Source organism: Taudactylus pleione, unplaced genomic scaffold (assembly GCF_031769625.1).
Source record: "Taudactylus pleione unplaced genomic scaffold, aTauple2 ptg000462l, whole genome shotgun sequence".
NCBI classification, from domain to species: Eukaryota; Metazoa; Chordata; class Amphibia; order Anura; family Myobatrachidae; genus Taudactylus; species Taudactylus pleione.
The window spans coordinates 2229007-2244755 of NW_028284864.1; the positions used below are offsets into that span (position 1 = coordinate 2229007).

The 15749-nt window shown below is 46.2% G+C and overlaps 1 protein-coding gene across 1 annotated transcript in view; it reads right to left on the reverse strand.

Annotated features, from left to right (window-relative positions):
- The window catches only part of NUP160 (nucleoporin 160), an 85670-nt gene extending 70248 nt beyond the window's left edge, over window positions 1-15422 (reverse strand). The window contains exons 1-14 of the mRNA XM_088448668.1: window positions 15196-15422; window positions 12485-12593; window positions 10543-10753; window positions 9416-9638; window positions 9261-9336; window positions 8264-8378; window positions 7989-8147; window positions 7152-7229; window positions 6960-7063; window positions 6243-6327; window positions 5668-5736; window positions 5242-5325; window positions 4977-5147; window positions 247-346 (exon numbers count right to left, since the gene is read on the reverse strand). Coding sequence (XP_088304794.1) covers window positions 247-346; window positions 4977-5147; window positions 5242-5325; window positions 5668-5736; window positions 6243-6327; window positions 6960-7063; window positions 7152-7229; window positions 7989-8147; window positions 8264-8378; window positions 9261-9336; window positions 9416-9638; window positions 10543-10753; window positions 12485-12593; window positions 15196-15292 — 1681 coding nt within the window. The 5' untranslated portion in view covers window positions 15293-15422. The remainder of the gene's footprint in view (window positions 1-246; window positions 347-4976; window positions 5148-5241; window positions 5326-5667; window positions 5737-6242; window positions 6328-6959; window positions 7064-7151; window positions 7230-7988; window positions 8148-8263; window positions 8379-9260; window positions 9337-9415; window positions 9639-10542; window positions 10754-12484; window positions 12594-15195) is intronic.
- Window positions 15423-15749: the final 327 nt, after the last annotated feature.

The window sequence follows — 15749 nt, forward strand, 5'->3', positions numbered from 1 at the left end:
CCACATAACAACTAAAAGCGGATTGGACCACTAAGTATTGGGATATGGTTCTAAGTTAACAATCCCTTCAGCGTGTAAAAACAATGAAATCGTCTAGGTTTTACCACTCTTATGAAGCTACATGGAATATTGTGCAGATTTCTATAACAATAACATCACCGGAATACGTTGATATGTCCCATACATCTCTCTATATAGCTGTAGTAAGCAATTTGTTCAAGATACTGTTAAGACCATTTATCTCACCATCTGAGATGACGCTTTCATCCTCAGTAAGCAAGTGCTCTGCTGGTAATAGGTACAAGTGATCCACCAAAGAACAAGGGGCCAGAAAAGACGAGAAACCCTGGATGGGGGAATAAAACAAAGTGAAAACTTACATTAATTAGAATCATCCAATCCCTTATATTCTAGGTTCTACATTTATTCTATTTACAATGCCTATATGCAAAGTATATTGAAAGGATATTAGTTTAGCAATAAGAACCAAGGAAATTCAATAGGCAAAAAGGTAATACATGAGCCGTTTGGATCATGAAAGGGGACATTGATTCTTACCAGATAAATCCTTTTCTCCGATTCCATGGGGGACACTGGAAAATGTTGGGTATAGGTGGAGCTGGAGAAGTCTGGGCAACAATAAGTTAATCCTCAAAGCAGCACAGGCTCCTTCTTTATACCCCAGCCCCTGCCTGCAGCCACCAGTTAACAAAGGACAAGGAGTAGAACGAGAGGAGGAAAGGCCAAAGGCAGGTACACAGAACATACATACCAGGAGAGAACTGCGGGCATGGATCGCCACAACCCTAACAAAACAACCCCTAGCAATCCAGGGGCGTACGGGTAGGCATCCAGTGTCCCCCATCGAATCAGAGAAAGTGATTTATCTTTTAAGAAGCAAAATCCCTTATTCTATTTCATCCATGGGGAACCCTGAAAAACATTAGGGGATAGCTTTTGGACGTCCCATGTCCTCCAGTGCTGTGCCTTTCACCCTAAGCGATTGTCTCTTGGGGCAAAGTCTGTAGAATGTGATGAATCTGTGCGCAGATGACAACGTAGCTTTTCCGAGGCAACATGCTGAGTCACCCAGGAAGTGCCCAAACTGGCTGCTTGGTTAAAGAGTATATGCCTTTTGGATGACAAACTTAATGCAACGCGACAGTGTATTCTTGGTAGCAGGCCAGCCCCTTTTATAAACTTTGTAGAGCACAAAAAAAGGTATTAGAACGGCAAAAACTATTGGTCCGGTCAACGTTGACGCAGAGTACCAGAACAATGTCCAAGGAGCTGAGCAAGGATCCCGGATGAGCCTCCTCTGGAAGAAAAGGAACCACAATTTCCTGGTTAATATGTTTTTTAAAACCACCTTCAGAAGAAAATCCAATCTGGTGCGGAAGACCGTACTATCCAGGTGGAAGATCAGAAATTGGGATTTATGAGACAAGGCACTCAAATCAGATACCCGCCGAGACGAAGAGAGCGAGAAAGAAGTCTTCCACGTGAGTAAGCAGCGGTCAATAGACTCCAAAGTATGAGACCGAAGAGCTCTTCAAACCAAATCCCACCAAGGGAAGAAAATGGAGCTGTAATTTAAAATGGGGCTGAATGTGAAGCACACCATGGAGGTAGGCCTGTACGACAGGCAGAAGCGCAAGCCTGTGCTGGAAAACAAACTGAAAGGGCCGATATCTGAACCTTAAGGGAAGACAGACGGAGATCGAAGTCCAAGCTCAACAGCAAAATGTACAAGACCCTGGGCAGGCGGAAGATGGCCGAATTCAGTGTACGGACAGAACACTAGGCAAAATATGGCCATTGCACCCGATAACACACTCAAAGACAATGGCTTCCTGGTGCAAAGGATGGGCACCAGCGTCTGAAAACCCCCTAGCTTTCCTGTGCCATCTATCCTTGAATGTGTAGTGGATAGTCACAGTGCCCCATCTCCTCAGACATACATCCATTGTATCCAGTATGGAATCAGAAAGGGGCATCCCCAGTCTAAGTGGGAGGACTGGAGCCACATCAGCATGTCCTGGGACAAGGAGAGAAGCAGAGAACGTAGGTGAAGGAGAGTGTGGTTCCATCCGGGCCGATATGGAGTGAAACAGCGTCTTCCACCATGTTGAAAGTGTAAGCTAACTTGCCCAGAACTCGCATGCTAAGATGGACTGACACCCAGCACATCTAAAGCAGAGACTTTACCATGTTCTGTAAGGCCAAATTCTTGTCCCTGTAAGAAAAACGGTACTGGAACCGGTTATCCAGCAGAGCCCCCAGGTGAGAATCATCTGTTGCAATAGACAGGCTAGACTAGCACCATTTTATAAGCCAACCTTGCGCCTGAAGAACCTGCACCATCAGTAGGAGATGCTCCTGAAGGGTGACAGGAGTTTGAGCCACAATGAGTTCAGGTATGGGATGATCCAAACCCTGCAAAGGTCAGCAGCCATCACGGACATGACATTCGTGAAAACATGAGGTGCCTTCAATAAGCCAAACGGAAAGGCACAAAATTGGTAATGATGGGAGAGACCTTCAAAGCAGAGGAATTGCTGTTGGTCCTCCAAATATGTAAATAAGCTTCCTTGACATCCAGGGATGCCATGAAATTCCCGGCTCCAAGATGTATAGAAGGGATTCCATCCTGAATCTGGGAGTCCAGAGGAAGATACTCAGATTTTAAGTTGAGGATGGATTGGACAGCAGCCATTCGGCTTTTGTAGAAGGAATAGATTGTTGTTAAAACCAGTCCCTCTTTCATGAGGTGGAACTGGGGAGATGTCGGAGGCCAGCAGGGACAAGGTCTTCAGGTATGCCTGTTGTGAAGAATTGGATACCCCCAGATGGGAGTCCGCCAGTCTGTTTATCCGCAGGTTTGGAAGCTGGTTAGTGACCTGACCAAGTCTGTCTGCCACTGGACTTACTACCTCTTTATTGAGGAACCCTGGATCCTAAAAGAGGGCTAAAATTGGGGCTTGCCCTTAGGAAGAATGGACTAAAAAAGGAAGAAGTCTTGGGTTTAGGAGGTGCGGAAGCAAATCTGTCTTGGAGGCCGCCACCTTCTGAGGAAACACTCATAAGAGACAGAAATGCATTAAGGAACTCTCAGCCTCAAAGAATTCTTCCTACTCAGAACCATTCACCATGGATATACCTGTTTGAGCCATGCTGTTCATATCATCTTTATTGTACTAATAGCAGATATTGTGCCACTCTGGGACCGGTGACTGAGGATTCCTCCCATACCAAGCTACACCGCTTCTGTCTTCATAGAGGCAGTTTACCAGACGGACAAGCGGAGGAGACGCGCTTATACACTGCCATGAAAGCGCGTTAGATCATTCATGCCTGCATGAGCTTCCAGCCAGACATATAGCCGGAGCCTTATGCAAGGAGCTACGAGTGCAAACATGGATTCCGTCATATTGAGCATTTGCACTGCTCTTTCTGTACTCTCATATCGAGGTGCGGTCTGGTTACGGAGGTGAGGAAATCAAGCATATATATATATTGGATTGTGTTTTTCTGACTAGCAACACCATTATATTAACTATCTCAGTGAAACTCTCACTTATTAAGTGGACTATTCAATATTAAAATACACAGAATTCCTTTTCTGCGAATAACTACTGCTATATTATCCTTTTCTGAGATTTTAATTGTGCTGAAATATTTTTATTGATGTCTTTTTACTGTGATTTTATGTAATAAAACCTATTTGGGTGATTATTATGAGCTGGAGAGATTTTTATATATTTTGGTGATGAGATTTGGGCGCCGATTAGATTGTTCTTGTTTTGTGAACGGGGGATTGGTTTACCTCCAACTTAGAAGCCTATCACATTACATTTCAAGTAGTGACAGCGCACCTGCTATTATTTCTTGTAGGCCGTCACGGCTGCAACGATCTTAAATCCACTTGAGGGCCAAACAGGACTGCTTTATTCAATGGAAAGGATTCCATGACCCCCTTGGATTCAGAGTCCGCACACCAAAAACAGAACCAGATTGTTCATCTGGTAGCTACCGCAGAAGCCGATAACCTAGCGAAGAGGATGCTGGAATAAATAGCTGCTTCACCTAGATAAGAGGCCGCTTTCCAGATATTGTCAACAACAAACAATACTGAGCGATGGACTCCCGATCTGAGACCTTCATCAAAGGAGTTTGCCCACCCTTCCAAGGCCCTGGTAAACCCAAGCCGAAACAAGAACTGGCCGAAGTGCTGCAATTGCATGGACAGTATTATGCAGTATTACAGAGGAATAAAATGTAATCCTAATAACATAATGCATAATCTTACACCCAATATTCTGACCACAAGAATAGTCTGTATTTTAAGGTACTATATAGATATATATATATATATATATACACACACAGTGTCATGACACAAGCAACACCATGCACACAGTTCAGAACGCACAAGAAAATGACAGATTAAGAACCTGCGTGCGATCGCAGCTGAGTAACCGCACGCAATGCAGCTGTGAAAGTATGCTAATTCTTGCCGCAGCTCAGCCAGCATAGAGACGCCCACTACCGCTTTCTCACATCCGTAATACCTCGCAGTTCTGCGTACACATCGGTAGCGTCGAAGCACATGGCCCGTCACGCACAATTACAGCAGTTCTGACCCGTCGCAGAGATTGCAAGTCTCCTCGCACACAGAAGGCTGCGTATGATTTATGCATCCCTACTTAACTGCTGACCCCTCGCTTGAGCAGTGACTGTGTCCCCGCCGTGTTCTGCGCTCGAGTGTAAGGACTAAGTTCTCAGTCTACAAATATTACCAGGATGAGCTGGTTCTGTGCTTCCTAGTGCCACATAAGAGAAAATGCACTGTGCTCCTAACCAATTCATAACCAATAAAAAAATCTCCCATGCTTTGTTACCATTGACGACCACTGAAGAAATGATGTAAATCTAACCACTTGAGGCTGTATTTTGGTACTAAAAAGAACACTCACCTTTTTAAGCAGGCAGATCATACTGGTATAAGGGTGCACGACCAGTGCTAAGGGACGGGACAGTTCCTCCTGGTACTGCAAGCAGCAGGTGTAGAATTTAGACCAATATTCCACTTGTAACTGGCGGAACTCCTCCTGGGACATCTCATACTGCGTGATATGGCTGTGCAGCTACACGGACATAGAGAAGGCGCAATTAATCACGTGAACACCACCTTCTACTTTTATTCTCCAGTGTCAAATAATACAATACTGCACATCTCACCTCATTTTCTACTGTTAACGTGACCTCTTTCCTCATTTCCTCCCAGGAGAGATCCACCAAGCTTCCCGAGCCCCTCTGATAAATCTTTGGGGGCAGAAACAAAAAACAGCTGAATATTGCGGAAACCGGTAAAGCCGCCATCATATAAACACATAACTAGGAATGGGGCAAGTGATTACATCGGAGAAAAACCTGAACGCTTTAGGATATATAAAACGGAAACCTAACACCAGGTAGTTGGCAGAAATGTCTACTGGTACAGTAACCCGGATCCCACTTAAGTTATCCTGCAAGCGATACCATTTCCTCTGCTGTCTGCAGAGCTTTATACACCGAATGCGTTCTATAGACAGGCTAAACCACAAATGGTGAGCAGCACAATTATATCAGGCGTAAACGCCTTTGAGAGGAATCTGCTCTACTTACCTGTAAGGCTTTATGCAGTGCAGCAACAGTGAACCGCCCCGGGGCAAAAAGACACTCCAAATAAGTTTCCTATCAAATACAAAACAATAAGTTGGAAACAAAGACTCCAAGGCAGTAAAAGAACAACCAAGATGCCCACACTATGCAATGAATTTCCACTACGATCCACTAAGCTGGAACACGTAAATGGCCAATGTATACCCTTTTCCACTTACAGACCCACCATCATTAATGTGCAGTAATAACAGTGTTGAACCATCATTCCAACGCATTAGATCTAATCAGCCTAAGATGTAGATTTTAGGACTATAACAAATAGATCACAGGTTCTCAAACTCTGTCCTCAGGACCCCAAACAGGGCATGTTTTCCAGGTCTCCTCACAGAATCACAGGTGAAATAATTAGCTTCATCTGTGGATTTTTAAAAATGTGTCAGTGAGTAATGAATACACCTGTGCACCTGCTGGGTGACCTGGAAAACGTGAACTGTGTGGGGTCCTGAGGACCGAGTTTGAGAACCACTGAAATAGATCATGATAGTATCGGCAAATAAAATGCACAATCGGCTACAAACCCTTGGGTCTTGCTCGTCTCCGATGTTCAGCTCTTCGTCTGGCAAAGGAATGATGAACACTTGGTTCCACTGGCCAGCTTGGTTACTGAAAGTCACATACAATGATCACTAGTTGGTAATAAGCTCAATTCATGGCTTTGCCTTCACATACTGATGACTGGCTCATGTCGAATTCCGAAAGTAAATAAAAGGATATATTAGCTAAAGACAGATAACATGAACTCTCCTTAAGATTTTTTTTTTTTGGGGGGGGGGGGGGGGGGGGTTAAACACTATTGTCATTACTTATTTTCTGGTTGCCCTGGGATACAAAGCTTCTCGTCTGATGCAACAGTTTTCAATGATGCGTTCCTAGCACAAAGAAGATATAACTGTCTCATTGTGTGACTAAAATGGCTTTAAAAATCAGAAATATTAAATCAGTATTAAAATGAATAAAGAGTGCAGTAGAGCGTGTATAATCAAGTATTTCAGAGATTACCAAGCTCTGCCATTATAGTCCAGGTTTTAAGGATATCCATGCTTTAGTCCAGATGGTTAATTAAAACTGACTGAGGTACTGATTGCGTCACCTGTACTCGATCATGGATATAAATTAATTTAATAAAATGTTTGGGAAAAATCTGCCGTAGTTTACAGTGTGCTGAAGGTAGACAAATCCTATGAGTCAGAAAATCACATACACTTGATAGCAGAACAAGTTATAGGTCCACTCACTGTTCAAAATTAATGTGTTTCACCACAGTCTGGTTTTCCTCATCAAGCCACAGCGCCCAAATATCGGTGGTTGTCAGCGTAAAGGTAAAGTCCACCAAGGTTTCCTAAAGAGAACAACAGGCAATTAAATTCTATCCATCTAATCAGATAATAAGAAAATACAAGATATGTTTCATCAGTGTATCGCTTTACCTGGCTTGTGAATATGGAGGAGATATGATCCAAGCTGTAACGATTTCTTTCAGCGGTAACCAGCTGGCAGAGGCAGAACTGCAAAGAGAAAAGCAACGTAAAGTCTCTAAGTCACATAATAAAAAAAAAAAAAAAGATTTTTTTACAGAAATTTAAAGTGCCAGGCTCCACTCATCACCCGCCTATACCCATTGTATATACTGCAGTGTGTCCTAGTGGATTAAGGAGAAATCTATTCGCCTACTTCAAAAACATAGTGACAGACACAGCGGTGTAAATGCCCCAAACACTAGGAGGCGCAGCACTAAAAACTGAAGATTTTCACTAGCAAATATCAGGACAAAGGAGAGCCCTGTATTAAACCTTGCATAAAAAGCAGCCACCATTGAAATCCAAGGGACCCGCTCATTGCTGGCACACTCGCTGTTTCCAACATTTATAAGTAGTGCTGTTCCTTAGCAAGCAAAGGAAATATCAGGAACAACTCCAGGTCCATTGAAATGAATATAAACTGTTCTAGCTTGCCATATACAAGTAGTAAAATCCTAACAAAGTATGAAAACAGCACTTACCTAACAGATTGAACAACACTAATGCATTTGTATGAAAGACACCAGACAATATCAATGGTAAACCGGACACCTGTATACGACTGTATATTGAAATACCTGCTATCTGGCATCCATTACACTATTACTCATTTCCCTGATCCACCCCTATTATTATTATTATTATGCCCAAAATATTTCACAAATGCCTCATATAGACATAATAACTCTGGGCAGCACTAATTAGCAGCTATCAATGGTAACGAAGAAAGTCATTTAACATATGTACCTGTCCTTGTCTGGGTGTGTGCAAGTACACCCCAAGGTAAAGTCCTATTGACGTAGAGTACGCAAGTCTCAATTTGTGACCAATACCCGGGGTTTGGCGCAGTTCCTTACTGACGGGCACAAACTGCAGCATGTCCGATACCATCAGGCACATTTGGTCCTGAAATGTACGAGAATAAAAGGCATTTACATGTTGAATGACACAAATAGCAGAGAAATAAAAGGTAAAGACAGATCACATTTATGAATTGGATGTTGGCTACAATGAGCATTTACCTTGTAAGACCACATGCGGAGTTTGTGATCCTGGCACAGTGCGAACAGGAAAGCGTCATGTTTAAGGCAGTGAACCGCTAGACTTACAGGGTGATGGGGTAGGCCCTGGTCTCCTCTACAGACAAGAAAGTTAGTAGAACAAATTACAATCCACTTTATGGTACATTAATGCTGTCCATTTTAAATGTTCAGCCATTATAAAGCTACTAAACCCAAAATCAGCTGAAAATAAAAAGCATAACCTGAATCTCATCTTGTATATCAAAATGAAGCAGGGGGCAGCCTAAACGATCCTTCTGATCTGTAATTTAAAGCCCTTGTAAGTGTTAACGCTTTGTCCTGTGCTCTATAATGACAGGGGTATCAGAACGCATTAGGCCTAGCACATGAACTGCCTTATAGATTGGCGAGCAACAGGCAAACGGCTATGGTTCCCCTTAATAGATCACTAACAGGACGTCAGCTGCGCGTAGCAAAATACTTCCCCGCACAGAACTCTAACTCAATTCTTTTCTGTTGTGAGCAGGTTCAAGAACCATTTGCACCTATGAAGGTCATCTGCTGAGCAAACTCCTGAACTGAAACCTATGAACCACTTATAAGGCCTGATCCGGAGTGGTACACTGTTCCGATGTCTTCGCAGATGAGCGATGATTGGCCGCCTGCACATGCGTTCGAGTCGCATTGCGCTTGCAGCAAGGTTTATACCCCGACGGCTGCGGCATTTGCAATTTTTCGCATAGCAGCTGCGTATGGTATCGCAGCCGCTGTGGCAATAGCGTAGATCTCTGCACTAGGCCCATAGTATACGCAGGTCTTGAAAGGCCAAGCAGGTTCCAATACAACATAGCGCACAGTGATCAAACCCCATTTAAATATCTAACACACATTCTACCAGATGTCCCGGGACAAACGAAAAGGAAAACGCATTAAACACTTAAGTTAGCTCCCCAAAAAAACCTTTAGTCTATGTGTTAGGGAGACCGTAGATACTCACCGTATAGCTGTGGGTATCCACCCCGTTAACATCTGCATGGCACGGGTTTCTTTCAGCTCCACTATCGTCACCACCCCTAAGGAAACAGCCATTATGAATGTATATCTACAGGCCACAGCACATTAACAGCAGCATAGAGTGCCAAGCTCCATTACCGTCAACGTCATAAGGGGGCATCTTGACAACAAGGATGCCGCCAGAACTAGACGCGAATGCGAAGAGCGCCTCTCCTTCACTACTGAGCCAGGCCGCTGACGCGCTGGAATTCTGGGCACGCCCGGGCATCAAAGGGATCACATAGCTGTTAGAAGGGTCTCTATAGTTCATCTTGCCAATATCTGTAAATATGGATTGCATCTGACTTTCTGTAATGATCTCCTGAAACCAAAAAAAATTTTCAATTCAAAGATATCAATAGTCTTTGTAAATAAAATTTGTGAAAATTAAAGGCGCAATACTCCATGCAGCGAGAGACACCGGATGCGGGTGAGCTGAGCCGAGCAGTGTTGTATCTTTTTGGCCCAAAATTGCATCTTAATGCCAATCAGATGCAACAATTGTACATCATTGTGTAACAGTCTTATTCTGTACATGAAGCACAACAGAACTTGGCGTTGAAAAGAAAGCAGCGGCATCGTAGCAGTTCATAGACAGACTCAGACTTCGTTGCACACAAATATACAAGTGTCACATCAAATTTCTCAGTGCAGTCTTGTGTAGCAGTTCGGTCACACTGCATTGCCACTATCGGGCAAAAAAACAAAAAAAACGACACTTGGCACAAGACGTGTTGCACGGGATCTGGCGTGCCGAGAAGGGCTCTTTGAAGCGACTCCATCAATTGTGTATGAGGGACACATCTGTACTTTATAAGGTGATCGTTCAGCTAAGCAACAGTGATTACCTTAAGCCCGAGCACTTCCTGCCCAATTTCCAAATACACAATTTTTACAAAAAAAACGTTTTACTTAAATTGGATTTTCCAATATAATTTTCTTTCAGTATTCCTTAACTTACTATTACTACTAAATAGCAGTGAGCTGGTGCTTAACCTTCCTGGTGAGAATGGCACCCAAAGGACGACCGTGTAGATCCTACAGGCCTTCTTCGCCCATAGCTAGAATAGGTAATTGATGATATCCCAAAAATATTCTAAGACAAGCAACTTACATAATACTGTTTCGGAATAGAAGCCCATGATAAAATAACTTTGGTTTGGAGACCTGGCCTAAAGAAAGTACAGAAGGTGGCAGATTGTGACCATTTACAACAAAATACGTACACTTCTGTACAAGCATGAAGGGTGAGGCAGGACCAGCCTGTGAACCGTCTGATTTGTTAGGATCAAGATGATCACGTTACTCTGTGTCTCACACACGTGGACTCCACCAGGTAGGATGGCGCAGTTGAGGATTTTGAGGCGGACGGCATTATTTAGGAGATTGATATCCAAAGATTCTTCCACCAGTTCTAACGTGTCAGCATTTGAAGTCCTGGAGAAATGAGACACTTTAATTACTACATGGAAAACGTGCAACCAGTAACAAAAACATTATCACTCATACAGGACACACTGTCCTCCACCTGCTCCGGTCTAAACACAAATATATCTGGGTCAGAACGAAGCAGTTGCCACTGGGTCCCTGATGATGGCAAAAAGCTGGAGATAGGGGGCATCAGTGAAGAATTTTGTGGGTCAATGCAAAAAAAAAAAAAAACGAGGTTCTTTTAGTTTTAATTTTGATCTGAGCTCTTGGATTCACAAATAATATGAACTTAGGCCCTGATTCAGAGCCGGACGCTCTGACCAGAGTGCTCGCTCTGAATCAGGGCCCACCTCCATTAATATGGAGCGTCCTCCTGGACGCTCGTATAGCTGTGGGTCACCACCCACAGCATATACGAGCGTGCAGGATGATGGTCGCGATGGTCTTGACCATCGCGACCATCGAAACTGCGAGCAGAAGCCTGCGGTTGAGTTTCTCAACCGCAAGGCCAGGAGTGATTTTGTCTCTCAGAGCCAAAATCACTCCCACTGACATCACTAGTGATGTCAGTGGGGCCGGCTTCTGACGGTAGGCGTTCCCTTGGGAACGCCTCTGTCTGGCAGGCACGCCCACCAAAGGGGGCGTGCTGTCAGTCAACATCGACAGCACGCCCCCTTTGGTGAGACACTACGAGCGAAGGAAAGTCCTTCGCTCGTCGCGTCTCGCGCATGCGCACGACGGAGCTCCCGCCGTCTTGCGCATGCGCAGTGCAGACCATCGATCCACTTGCGAGCGGACAGCCGCTCGCGAGTGGGTCTGAATGAGGGCCTTACTTCAAGAAAACTAGGCCAAACCTTTCTCCCCATGACTTGCCTTTCTTTCATCCAAGACCATCGGTGAGACGCCTACAAATGTTTATGTCTGTGGACTTACCAAGCATGAAGCCCATAAGAACCAAATAGATTACTGATAAAATCACCTTATTCAGCCATGTGACTTACATCTTAGTTAGGGTCTTAAGTCTAAATGTACAAAGTAAATAACTCTAAAGGAGAAGTCTTGCAGTAGGTCTTTATGTTACATTGAAATGATCACGTACATGTATGGATCAGAGACCAGTCCTGGAAGAAGTCCCTGTACGCCTTACACAGCATAGGGGGACATTTTTCAAGTTGTTGTTGGTAGGCATCAAACTTTCAGGGCCAAGAATCTTACCCTACCCAGCCATAGAATCGCCATGATAATATAGAGCCATTTTAGTATAGTACAGCGTTTGAATACCACAATATTGGCGACTGATCATAAGGTGGTGATTTGTACACGGGTATTAACTTAGTTTTATTATTATACGGTTTGTGTCATTAGGGACTAACCATCCGTTACAGCTAGCGAACGATCAGGCACAAGACTCAAACCCGCACCCACAGGAATGTATTGCTTTGTGTATTGGTTAATCTAATCAGAAGACAGATTTGAATGCTTCGGTGGGCAAGTGACTACAAATGACAGCAACAGCTGGAGATTATGCGATAATATAATGAGTGACTGGTTATGCTAGATGATGGGGATACACAAAGCATTTATTCAACAATTACAGCCTACTTCTAACACTAACATAGCAGACAGGACATCAATGACCATGTCCAGCCTTCAGGCAGTCAATAGTGCAGAAACATAAGACCTGAAAAGAAAGGAAGCACAGTATATAGTTACATGAACCAGGTTATAATCACTCACCAGTGTAAGAACCGATTCCTTGTAGCAGACAAGAGACTGCTGCTTTCTTTGTAGTAATAACCCCCTGCGCTCGCACTATATTTTTGACCTCCAATCACAGGCTTAACACCTACAATGAGAAATGAGCCTCTATTATAGATGGCAACTTATGCAGCCCCGAATACGCACATTAGTAGCAATATGGTACATAATAATTAAACAGCAAGAAAATCTAGAACATTAGTGCAATAGCTAGAGTATACTAACAGACCATTTGGATTATAACGAGGGACTGGAGCCAGACGCTAAGTGACCACGGGCTGATTTATTGTATTAAAAAATTATTGGCATGTGGAAGCAAATCTTTGCCGAATCCTTACAGGAAAACTTCACCATAGTGGAGCCTTTGTTGATCAAAAACGCACCCACTATAGTGTTCAGTTAGCACCATGCACCTGTCACAACCCTGTGCAGTTCCTCTTTCCTGCCTGAGGTGTTGCTCTCTGCTCTGGTGCTTCTAGCACACTCTAGTCTGTATCTCAGCAGTTTGTTGTATCAGCTCAGTGTGCTAGAAGCACCAGAGGGTGACACCCTAGGAAGGAAAAAGAAACTGCACGGGTTGTGACGGGTGCAGGGTACTAGAATGAACACTACACCCACACATAACAAACATGCTCGAGGGACCAAATCTGTCCATGGCTCTACGACACACCTGCATGGAAGCGGCTCTACTGTACGACACACCTGCATGGAATCAGTCCTATAGAGCTAAATTGGAAAGCTATGATCACTTTTGCAGAACATTTGAGCTCTCTGCAATGGAAAAAGACAGATTGAATGAGAGACTCTGTAGGCTTCAAATAACAGGGCGATAACGATAACAAAGAAGGTAAGTCCAGCGATCTTAGGAGAAGAGGTCAAATATATCCGAATACGTTTACTTAGGGGTATGTAAGTATCAAATTTTATATGATGTCTCTTAAATTTCAATAAATGTAAGGTATTGTCTAATATCTTCAACTGTGGAAGGTCCAATCTTTTACCCACTCCCACCCGTATCTGCTTTGTGATCCTAATGATGTCTGGCAACATATTAGAGCAGGAAGATCATTCCTTAACAAACTAGAAAGGTGTACCCAGTGAGGGGTGCAGCAAGTGTAGGAATTGTCTAATTTCAAAATACTCATAGGGGTCAATTCTATAGACTGCAATGTATCGTCAGATAGGCAGCACATTCTGGAACATTGCACATTTAACCTCACAACACACGGGTGTAAGGGCAATAAGGCGGCACATTGGAGCATTACATATTTAACCAGCACAACACAGGTGTACGGGGCGTAGTGTGGCAGCAGGAGGGGGCGTGCGGGGTGCAGTGTGGGGCAGGAGGGGGCGTGCGGGCGCAGAATGTGGCAGGAGGAGAGGGCGTGCGGGGCACAGACTGCGGCGGCAGGAGGAGGGGGCGTGCGGGGTGCAGAGTGCGGTGGCAGGAGGAGGGGGCGTAGAGTGCGGCGGCAGGAGGGGGCGTGCGGGGTGGCAGTAGGGGGTGCGCAGGGCACAGAGTGGCAGTAGGGGTACGCAGGGCACAGAGCGCCAGCACGGGGTACGCAGGGCACAGAGCGCCAGCACGGGGTACGCAGGGCACAGAGCGCCAGCACGGGGTACGCAGGGCACAGAGCGCCAGCACGGGGTACGCAGGGCACAGAGCGCCAGCACGGGGTACGCAGGGCACAGAGCGCCAGCACGGGGTACGCAGGGCACAGAGCGCCAGCACGGGGTACGCAGGGCACAGAGCGCCAGCACGGGGTACGCAGGGCACAGAGCGCCAGCACGGGGTACGCAGGGCACAGAGCGCCAGCACGGGGTACGCAGGGCACAGAGCGCCAGCACGGGGTACGCAGGGCACAGAGCGCCAGCACGGGGTACGCAGGGCACAGAGCGCCAGCACGGGGTACGCAGGGCACAGAGCGCCAGCACGGGGTACACAGGGCACAGAGCGCCAGCACGGGGTACGCAGGGCAGAGCGCCAGCACGGGGTACGCAGGGCACAGAGCGCCAGCACGGGATGTGCAGTACGGAGTATGCAGGGCACAGAATGGCAGCACGGGGTACGCAGGGCACAGAGGGGCAGCATGGGGTATGCAGGGCACAGAGGGGCAGTACGGGGAATGCAGGGCACAGAGCGGCAGTACGGGGTACGCAGGGCCCAGAGCGCCAGCACGGGGTACGCAGGGCACAGAGCGCCAGCACGGGGTACGCAGGGCACAGAGCGCCAGCACGGGGTACGCAGGGCACAGAGCGCCAGCACGGGGTACGCAGGGCACAGAGCGCCAGCACGGGGTACGCAGGGCACAGAGTGCCAGCACGGGGTACGCAGGGCACAGAGCGCCAGCACGGGATGTGCAGTACGGAGTATGCAGGGCACAGAATGGCAGCACGGGGTACGCAGGGCACAGAGGGGCAGCACGGGGTACGCAGGGCACAGAGGGGCAGCACGGGGTATGCAGGGCACAGAGTGGCAGTACGGGGAATGCAGGGCACAGAGTGGCAGTACGGGGAATGCAGGGCACAGAGTGGCAGTACGAGGTATGCAGGGCACAGAGTGGCAGTAGGGAGTAAGCACGGTAAAGGGTGGCAGTAGGATGTAAGCAGGATTCAGGCCGGGTCAGGTACAACCACCTATTAGCCCTGCAGTAATCAGGCAATGACAGACTCGTGGTGACGGCTCATACCGGGGCTGAGGGTGAGATCCCGGACGTTCCTCCTGATCTCCCTCTCTGCTCCGCTCAGCTCAGTAAAGCTCCGTTCCAGGACCACAGAGGCCGCCATGTTCCCCGTCCGGGAGGCGCTCTCCTTGCTGGAAGGCGGGGCATGGGGACTTGCCGCCCAATCTTTCACTTGAAAATGACACAGTGGTGAAAGCACGCTGGGATCAGGAAGACTCCGGGTCCACCATGCTTAGTGCTGGAAATTACTCTAGCTTTCGTTCCGAGTCAGCCATGCTTAGTACTGGCGCTTGTTGTATTATTCAGTCAGGTATACTTAGTACTGGCACACTCATACCGACCTAGCCATGCTTAGTATTGGCACACACTCATACCGACTCAGCCATGCTTACTATTGGCACACTCATATCGCCATGCTTAGTACTGGCACTGATAGTACCATTCATTCCAAGTAAGATAGGTATAGTGCTGGCACTGACTGTATCATTCAATCCAGTGTTGGCACTGACTGTATGATTCATTACGAGTAAGCCATGCCTAGTGCTGGCACTGACTGTATC